General features: G+C 45.3%; 1 protein-coding gene across 2 annotated transcripts in view; it reads right to left on the reverse strand.

The window, feature by feature from the left end:
* The window catches only part of LOC118936671 (dachshund homolog 1-like), a 93,201-nt gene extending 87,334 nt beyond the window's left edge, over positions 1-5,867 (reverse strand). Inside the window, exon 1 of one of the 2 annotated variants that reach the window (XM_036981962.1) lies at positions 4,658-5,867. In XM_036981962.1, coding sequence (XP_036837857.1) covers positions 4,658-5,208 — 551 coding nt within the window. In that variant the 5' untranslated portion in view covers positions 5,209-5,867. The remainder of the gene's footprint in view (positions 1-4,657) is intronic. The other variant, XM_036981963.1, reaches the window with a different exon arrangement.
* Positions 5,868-10,207: the final 4,340 nt, after the last annotated feature.

Below are 10,207 nucleotides of genomic sequence, written 5' to 3' on the forward strand. Positions count from 1 at the left end.
AGTGTGTGTTACCTGAAACATGAAACGCTAACAGGAGGACACAGCAGCTGGAGCTTAGTGGAAGAGACAAAGCAGACACACACACACAGACACACAGGAACACACTCCATCCTCCCTGGAAACCACCAGCCCATCCAGTCTCACTTTGAAAACAGGTCATGAAAGACAGGGACGTGTTGCAGTCAAAACAGTGGAACAACTATTCTGTCAAGTAACCCTGACTGTACAGTACAAAGCTACTGGGTGGGAGGGTGGGGATGGCTGACTGGGTGACTGGCTGACTGGTGACTGGGTGACTGACTGGCTAACTGGGTGACTGGCTAACTGGGTGACTGGCTGACTGGCTAACTGGGTGACTGGCTGGCTAACTGGGTGACTGGCTAACTAGGTGACTGGGTGACTGGCTGACTGGGTGACTGACTGGCTGACTGGGTGACTGGCTGACTGGGTGACTGGCTGACTGGCTGACTGGGTGACTGGGTGACTGGCTGACTGGGTGACTGGCTGACTGGCTGACTGGGTGACTGGCTGAATGGGTGACTGGCTGAATGGGTGACTGGCTGACTGGGTGACTGACTGGCAGGATGGCTAACTGGGTGACTGACTGGCTGGCTTACTGGCCGACTGGCTAACTGGGTGACTGACTGGCTGACTTACTGGCAGACTGGCTAACTGGGTGACTGACTGGCTGACTGGCTGACTGACTGGCAGACTGGCTAACTGGGTGACTGACTGGCTGACTTACTGGCAGACTGGCTAACTGGGTGACTGGCTGACTGACTGGCTGACTGGCTAACTGGGTGACTGACTGGCTGACTGACTAGCAGACTGGCTAACTGGGTGACTGACTGGCTGACTTACTGGCAGACTGGCTAACTGGATGACTGGCTGGCTGACTGGCTGACTGGCTAACTGGGTGACTGACTGGCTGACTTACTGGCAGACTGGCTAACTGGATGACTGGCTGGCTGACTGGCTGACTGGCTAACTGGGTGACTGACTGGCTGACTTACTGGCAGACTGGCTAACTGGATGACTGGCTGGCTGACTGGCTGACTGGCTAACTGGGTGACTGACTGGCTGACTTACTGGCAGACTGGCTAACTGGGTGACTGACTGGCTGACTTACTGCAGACTGGCTAACTGGATGACTGACTGGCTGACTGGCTGACTGGCTAACTGGGTGACTGGCTGACTTACTGGCAGACTGGATGACTGGATGACTGACTGGCTGACTGGCTGACTGGCTAACTGGGTGACTGGCTGACTTACTGGCAGACTGGATGACTGGCTGACTTACTGGCAGACTGGCTAACTGGATGACTGACTGGCTGACTGGCTGACTGGCTAACTGGGTGACTGGCTGACTTACTGGCAGACTGGATGACTGGCTGACTTACTGGCAGACTGGCTAACTGGATGACTGACTGGCTGACTGGCTGACTGGCTAACTGGGTGACTGGCTGACTTACTGGCAGACTGGATGACTGGATGACTGACTGGCTGACTGGCTGACTGGCTGACTGGCAGACTGGATGACTGGCTGACTTACTGGCAAAAGAGGAAAAGTCCATGTGATGCTGATCTCTTGTCATATCTATTTTATCCCCCCATCCCTCTCACACACACACACACACACACACACACACACACACACACACACACACGGTATTCCCAGCTGTGGATGATATGTCTGTCTGTCTGAGGGCCAAAGCCGTGTAATGAATGACAGTGCAGGCAGCAGAGACATGGAGCAGCCTGCCTGAATAATGATGTAATGACAATACAAGACAAGGTGAGGATGGAGTACTGCTCCTCCCCCTTTCCCTCTCTCTCACTCTCTCTATCTCTTTCTCCCTCTCTCTCTCTCCCTCCCTCTCTTCTCCCCCCTCTCTCTCTCTTCTTCCCTTTCTCTCTCTCTCTCTCCCTTTCTCTCTCTCTCTCTCCCTCTCTCTCTCCCTCTCTCTCTCTCTCTCTTCTTCTCCCTCTCTCCCTCTCCCTCTCTTCTTCTCTCTCTCCCTCCCTCTCTTCTTCCCTTTCTCTCTCTCTCTCTCTCTTCTTCTCTCTCTCTCTCCCTCTCTTCTTCTCTCTCTCTCCCTCTCCCTCTTCTTCTCTCTCTCCCTCCCTCTCTTCTTCCCTTTCTCTCTCTCTCTCCCCTTCTCTCTCTCCCTCTCCCTCCTCCACACACTCCTGTGTTCCCATGTCTTGTATTTAATCCAGGCTGGGATAGGGAGAGGCACAGACTCCTGTTTGATCCCAGGAATCCTTTTAACTGATACCGGATCACATTCCTTCGCCGACATTCCAGGGGTCAAGAGTGGAGAGTACATGAAGACAGTGTGTGTGTGTGTGTGTGTGTGTGTGTGTGTGTGTGTGTGTGTGTGTGTGTGTGTGTGTGTGTGTGTGTGTGTGTGTGTGTACAGATATCACATTGTGTACAGATATCACATTACACTGCTGTTATTGTGTATTAAGCCATCAGAGAGGATCAGAGAGACCACACCCCCCTGAGAGATGGCAGATGGCTTTTCTAGCAGCACAGTAATAATGTCCCTGGCTATCATCACTGGCCCTAACACGCACATATGATCTCTGTCCTTACCCTTCACAACACAGACATGAGAGAGTATGTGTGTGTGTGTGCAGGAGAGTTTAATCACACTGTCAGATGAGAGGACCCTCTCTAAAGACATGAAAAGAACCAGTCAAAGGTGTGTCTCCCTCTATTCACTATCTCTCTCTATTCTCTCTCTCCCTCTATTCTCCCTCTCTCTCTATTCGCTATCTCTCTCTATTCTCTCTCTCCCTCTATTCTCCCTCTCTCTCTATTATCTCTCTCCCTCTATTCTCTCTTTCCCTCTATTCTCTCTTTCCCTATATTCTCCCTATCCCTATATTCTCCCTCTCCCTCTATTATCTCTCTCCTTCTATTCTCTCCCTCTCCCTCTATTATCTCTCTCCCTCTATTCTCTCTCTCTCCCTCTATTCTCTCTCTCCTTCTATTCTCTCTTCACCTCTATTCTCTATCTCCCTCTATTCTCCCTCTCTCTCTATTATCTCTCTCCCTCTATTCTCCCTCTCTCTATTATCTCTCTCCCTATATTATCTCTCTCCCTCTATTCTCCCTCTCTCTATTATCTCTCTCCCTCTATTATCTCTCTCCCTCTATTATCTCTCTCCCTCTATTCTCTCTCTCCCTCTATTCTCTCTCTCCCTCTATTCTCTCTCCTGACAGTGATGTTAAACTATAGGGTTTACTGTAACATCTGTTCTAGATTATTATCACTACAGATGACCAAGATCCATACATACAGGAAGAGATGACCAAGATCCATACATACAGGAAGAGATGAACAAGATCCATACATACAGGAAGAGATGAATACCTAACATCTATATCTCAAAGATAAACTATCTTTAAACTGGAGACATATCATTGTATGAGTGGGAAACAGGATTTGCCCTGGACTTGTTATGATGTGCTTGCTGTAACTAAATGGAACCTTGTCTTTGTGTGAGAGACAAGAAGATCAGATTGCCTCGTTAAACAAAGGTTCTCTGTCGGGAACTAGTACTATTCTAAGTTACTGGCATGAACATAAACGCCTGTGATCTCAACCGCGTCTCATTGGTGTGTAACTGTGGATTACGACTGAGGTCTGAGTGAAGCCAAAACTAAAGGCTTTGACTCAGAGTGGTGTCACTGGTGAGTCACACGTAGTTGCTGGAGAGGCTGTTGTGGAACAAACCCGCTCCAAGACATGTAAGACTGGATGGTTCATATGAGTAAATTAATAAATATCAACAGTAGCCTTTTAACAAGAAATCAGTCTTTAACCTGTAAAAAGCTGGAGAGGACAGAGGCTAAACCAACTCTTTCCCCAACAGCATTTTCACTTTCAAAATGCACTGAACAACTGATTAAGGCATAATCAAATAAATCACACTCTTTCTGATATTAACTTTTTAATTTCCTGGGTCAAGAATGTGTTCAGTGTTTGTCCCAAATGGCACCCTGTCCCCCTATGTAGTGCACTACTTTTGACGATGGCCCACAGAGCTTTGGTCAAAAGTAGTGCACTACATAAGAAATAGGGTGCCGTTTGAGACGCGAACTCTGTCATCTCAGTGCTAATGAGCCAAACAGCAGGTCACACAGAGTTACAGAGAACAGCCTATTTACATAATTAAATCATAAATATAGAGAAATAGACATCTCAAAGTGTATGTCTCCAGTGATGAGCTCATCCTCGGGGCTACAACTGATTGATACGAGAAGGCAGTTACACTACACGCAGAACACGACGAGAGAGAAACAGCCAGTCAGCAGCGCCCTGATTTAAACGGCCGCTTTGGGCCAAATGAAAATTAATTAATTTCTGTGAAGAATCAATTTCTCAGAGTAACTAACAGTGTTAAATGCAAAGAGATGGGGGAGAGAGAGAGAGAGAGAGAGAGATCGTGTTTGTGTGCGCTCCGCAAAATCCCCCCATTACGCACACCTACACATAATTGCAGAGACTCAGTTTGAGCCACTGAAACACTTTTAAAAGATTGGAAAAGGTGCCATTATTTCAACAACGTTGCGTTGTTCGGTCGCTTCAACTCTTTATAAAGACATCAGAGATAGATGAGGGCACCATGGAAACCAACTCACCTGGCGTTAGTACAGTCGTTGTACAGCGTCTCGAAGTCTCTCCTGGAGATGAGTTTACACCGGTTCACTCCCGGTTGAATAGCTCCGAGGCCCCGGAGGATGCGGACCTGTTCCACGTTACAGACCACCGGTGTGATCTGGAGCCGCTTCAGCTTGGTATAGACCGTGTGCAGTCCGCCGACCAAGTGTTTCAGAAACAGGTCGAACGCCTGCGGGAGGCAGATTAGCTCGTTGTCTTTTACCGTGAAAGAGGCGAGCTTGGCGCCTCTGACCTCGACCATTTTAACCTCGTTGTTTTGCGGAGTGTTCTCAACCGGCGACGGGGTAGAATACACCGGTTTACAGGGCAGGACGTCGACCGGTGCGCCAGGGCTACCGACAGGTACTGGTAAGAGGTCCGCGCTGAAAGGGTTCAGTCCGGTGGGCGCGATAGACGGTGAAGGGGATGAGGACGTGGTTGCTGGTGGCGGAGAGTTGGTCGCCGGTGAAGTCTGTATCGGAGGCGGTTGGACGAGAGGAACCGAGGGCATGAGAGCAGCCGGAGAGGCCATGATCCAAATCTGTATTTAAAAAAAAAAAACAAGCTGAAAGTCTCGAAAGTCAAGTGTAGTCTAAAAAAAGTGTCGCGAGAGAAACAGAAATCAAAGAGTTGAGAGCTCGTCGGTAGTTTTTTTTTTTTTAAGCTGAGAAATGTCGGAGATGCAGTGAGTGGGATAAAGGGTCCGTGCGTCAGGTTACCGATGACAGAATTGAGCTAGAGTGAGGAGCTCGCGGACGGGATGATACTGTCACATCATGAAAAAGAGGAGGAGCCTCTAAATATTCTTAGAAAAACATCACACGCATCTGTTGACCGTGTTCAGAATATGCGGTCCATTAGGCTAGAATAAAACTGGAATAGAAACTGAACACCTTGATGAATAATTTGTATAAGCAGCACAAGCTCCGGAGATAACGCCACTGAATTTTAACTGTAGGATGTTGACTATTCAGAGTGTGGAAGCTGCCCACTGTTTATAAATAATAACCCCCCCCAAAAGGGCCCTCTACGGGGGGAGAAGAGGGACAGACAAGAGGACCCTGACTTTAACCTCTGACCCTCCTCAAGCCGCCACCCCATCATCCTGTCACACACCACATTAGGGACTGAGCCTCCACAACCCCTCGAATGCATACCCTTGACAGTTCCCTGCTAATGCTGATGAAGACTGAGGTTTGGAGACTCTCTTCTCTGCACACCAAAAAAAAAGCATATAGGCTAATTGAGTCCGCTCAAAAGATAAATAATGACACTAGCACTGACTTCGCTGATTATCGAGGAAGAAATGTGCTGAAAACAGCCAGTTTCCATCCACTTGGCCACATTTTCCAACCAGAGATGTTTCCATAAAAATGACTTTTTTGCAGGTAGAAAACTGTGCGTGATGACGTACACTACCATTCAAAAGTTTGTAGTCACCTAGAAATGTCCTTGTTTTTGGAAGAAAAGCTAAATATTGGTCCATTTTAAAATAACATCAAATTGATCAGAATTACAGTGTAGACATTGTTAATGTTGTAAATGACTATTGTAGCTGGAAACGGCTGATTTTTTTTATGGAATATCTACATAGAAGGCCAGCATCCCGGAGTCCTCTCTTCACTGTTGAGGGGTCTGTTTCTCAAACTAGACACTCTAATGTACTTGTCCTCTTGCTCAGTTGGGACCGGAGCATCTTTCTATTCTGGTTAGCGCCAGTTTGCGCTGTTCTGTGAAGGGAGTAGTACACAGCGTTGTATGAGATCTTCAGTTTCTTGGCAATTTCTCGCATGCAATAGCCTTCATTTCTCAGAACAAGAATAGACTGATGAGTTTCAGAAGAAAGTTCTTTGTTTCTGGCCATTTTGAGCCTGTACTCGAACCCACAAATGCTGACGCTCCAGATACACAACTAGTCTAAAGAAGGCCAGTTTTATTGCTTCTTTAATCAGGACAACAGTTTTCAGCTGTGCTAACATAATTGCAAACAGGTTTTCTAATGATCAGTTAGCCTTTTAAAATGATACATTTGGATTATCTAACACAACGTGCCATTGGAACACAGGAGTGATGGTTGCTGATAAAGGGCCTCTGTACGCCTAATGTAGATATTCTATTAAAAATCTGCCGTTTCCCATCTACAATAGTCATTTACAACATTAACAATGTCTACACTGTATTTCTGATTAACTTGATATTATTTTAATGGACAAAATGGAGCAAAACAAGGACATTTCTAAGTGATCCCAAACGTTTGAACGGTTGTGTACGTGCAATTCAAAATTTATTCTGCCGTTAAATTCCTATATGCCGAATGAAAAAATAGTTAAATGGGGTTCCATCGCATTTTCATCACTACTGATGGTGTTGTCACAAAAACTGTTGCGTTAGCCTTTAGGACTATAAAAAATGTTCCCACGTTGGTATTGGCGCATGCGCTCTAGCCAACAGCTGGTAGTGCGGGTAGGCTACCTACATTATGAGATTATTATGTTTAAGAGCGATATTATTTTTATTTGTCAAAGCAGCCAAGCATCGACCATCATGTCACCAGAATCAGACCCTGGATATTTATTGGAAAGGAGCATCAAGCTCATCACCTTGCACTTTCACCACCCTGTGAAGTTCATCATAACTTATTTCATCTGTAGCCTAATAAGCTGCATGCTTTCCCGAGTCGTAGTGGGAGGACCACACAACATGTCATCGCCTGACACCAAGATCTCTTCGATATGATGGTTATTATATCAATATTTGCGCATAAAGGCGTTTGAACCGCTATTTCTCGCATAATGAATTTTAGCGACACAAAAAAAAGATCCCACCATGTCGAACGAACAAATTGTCTTTCGGCATTTATGAAATTGCACCGGCATTTCATGTTTCCACCAGCCTGGTCGGGACTTTTTCCACGCGTCAGGAAATTCATTCGCATGAAATGGATGGGATGGAAACGTGATTAGTGACATGCGGTTGTCTCACTTAGTTACTTTAAGATGAATGCACAACAATGCATTAACTGTAAATCGCTCTGGATACGAGCATCTGCTAAATTACACAAATGTTTAAAAAAAAAAACACAAAAAAAAACACCTTATCTGTAAATTAAAGGCATCAAGTGAACATTGTGGATATGGGAGCTTTTCGATGCGCGGTAGTTTTGTCCGGTATATAGCCTCGTCTCCATAGGAATGCACAGTGCTTTAACGGAGCATCACGTTGATAATGATCTAAGTCACAGAGGGAGAGAAGAAAACCTCAAGAGAGCGTGTTATGAAGAGGAGGTGGAGAGAAACGTCTCTTTATTCAGCTTAAAGGTCTTTTCACTCTTTTCTTCCTGCTTCCCCATCCCTCTTTTGAATAAGCCTCTTGTGTTTTTTAATTGGCTGGAATTAATCTTAGGGATGTAGATGCCCGATTTGCATTCATTAAAAGTCAACTGAAGAAGTCAAGCTTGATTCTAATCAAATTTGCTTAATTATGCTTAGCTTTCAGCATCTCCCAGGAGAGAAGAGAGAGAGAACTTCACTTTTGTCTTTGGAAACTCCTGCTCTATCTCCTGCTGAGATGGCTTTTTACCAGCAAATAGACATTTAAAATGTCAGGACTCACTAAAAGACATGGAGAGGGGGAATTGCCACCTATTGGAGGAAAAAGTCTATGCCACGGCTCTGAAACCTGCGGCCCATGGGCCAGATGCGGCCCAGTCGCCGGTTTATAGCGGCACATTGATTTACACACATAATATCAGAAGTGTACTTCAATGTCAAATGTCAAACCATCCAGACAGTAATAAACCTCACATAGGGCACCAAATTCCACCCAAAACATATTTGAAAAGCTGAAGGCCACTGTGTGAGGGCTCTCTGTCGCTGCAGAAGAATGGTGTAGTGACCATAGAAATATAATGACTAGAACTGACATTCCCATTCTATTTCTGTAATAGATAATTATATATTTATGGTGGTGACATCCTGTGTCTGTTAGTCAGTGTGCTGTCTGTACCACTCTACCCTGCAGGGGTAGATACTCAGGACAACCACATCAGACTGATGAGGCATAAATACCACTCTATCCATTCTCATTAAGTAAATAACAACATATTTAACGCTTCATCTCTATCAAGAGGCCTCGGGTCAGTGGTTGAGGAAGAGCAAGAGAAATAGAGAGAGGTAGCAAAGAGAGAGACAGAGATAAAGAGAAAGAAAGAGAGAGTAAAGAGAGAGACAGAGATAAAGAGAGAGAGAGAGAGAAAAAGAGAGAGAGCTAGTACAGAGAGAGACAGAGATAAAGAGAGAGAGAGGTAGTAAAGAGAGAGAGGTAGTACAGAGAGACAGAGATAAAGAGAGAGAGAGAGAGTAAAGAGAGAGAGAGAGATAAAGAGAGAGACAGAGAGTAAAGAGAGAGACAGAGATAAAGAGAGAGAGAGAAAAAGAGAGAGAGACAGAGATAAAGAGAGAGAGAGAGAGAGAAAAAGAGAGAGAGGTAGTACAGAGAGAGACAGAGATAAAAAGAGAGAGAGAGAGTAAAGAGAGAGACAGAGATAAAGAGAGAGACAGAGAGTAAAGAGAGAGACAGAGAGTAAAGAGAGAGACAGAGATAAAAAGAGAGAGAGAGAGAGAGAGCGAGAGAGTAAAGAGAGAGACAGAGATAAAAAGAGAGAGAGAGAGAGTAAAGAGAGAGAGAGAGTAAAGAGAGAGACAGAGATAAAAAGAGAGAGAGAGAGTAAAGAGAGAGACAGAGAGTAAAGAGAGAGACAGAGATAAAAAGAGAGAGAGGTAGTAAAGAGAGAGACAGAGACCAAGATAAAGAGAGTAAAGAGAGAGACAGAGACCAAGATAAAGAGAGTAAAGAGAGAGACAGAGACCAAGATAAAGAGAGTAAAGAGAGAGACAGAGATAAAAAGAGAGAGAGAGAGAGAGTAAAGAGAGAGAGAGAGTAAAGAGAGACAGGTAGTACAGAGAGAGACAGAGATAAAAAGAGAGAGAGGTAGTAAAGAGAGAGACAGAGACCAAGATAAAGAGAGTAAAGAGAGAGACAGAGATAAAAAGAGAGAGAGAGAGTAAAGAGAGAGACAGAGAGTAAAGAGAGAGACAGAGACCAAGATAAAGAGAGACAGGTAGTACAGAGAGAGACAGAGATAAAAAGAGAGACAGAGATAAAGAGAGAGAGACAGGTAGTACAGAGAGAGACAGAGATAAGAGAGAGAGATTTAGAAATCTGTCCCAACCACTCTCAGCCATAATCCTAACAGACAAGCCTTTCCGTCAGGAGCTGAATCAGCCATTAGGACCCAAATCAACACAGAGTTACAGAATGCTCCCGTGTCATCCATGATAATGGAAATTGATTATGCGTATGGAAATGAGCTGTAGTCCGCGGCAACGTGACCTTCAGCGGTGCTAATTGAAACAAGTGTGGAGCCTCAGCGTCAGTTATCAGGCCTAACAGCACACCATAAATCATCATGAAGACCCCTGTCACAACACGACCCAGTAGAAACGGATGTGTTGTTTTTCTCTCCCTGTATC

The sequence above is a fragment of the Oncorhynchus mykiss genome, chromosome 7, assembly GCF_013265735.2.
Source record: "Oncorhynchus mykiss isolate Arlee chromosome 7, USDA_OmykA_1.1, whole genome shotgun sequence".
Taxonomy (NCBI): Eukaryota; Metazoa; Chordata; class Actinopteri; order Salmoniformes; family Salmonidae; genus Oncorhynchus; species Oncorhynchus mykiss.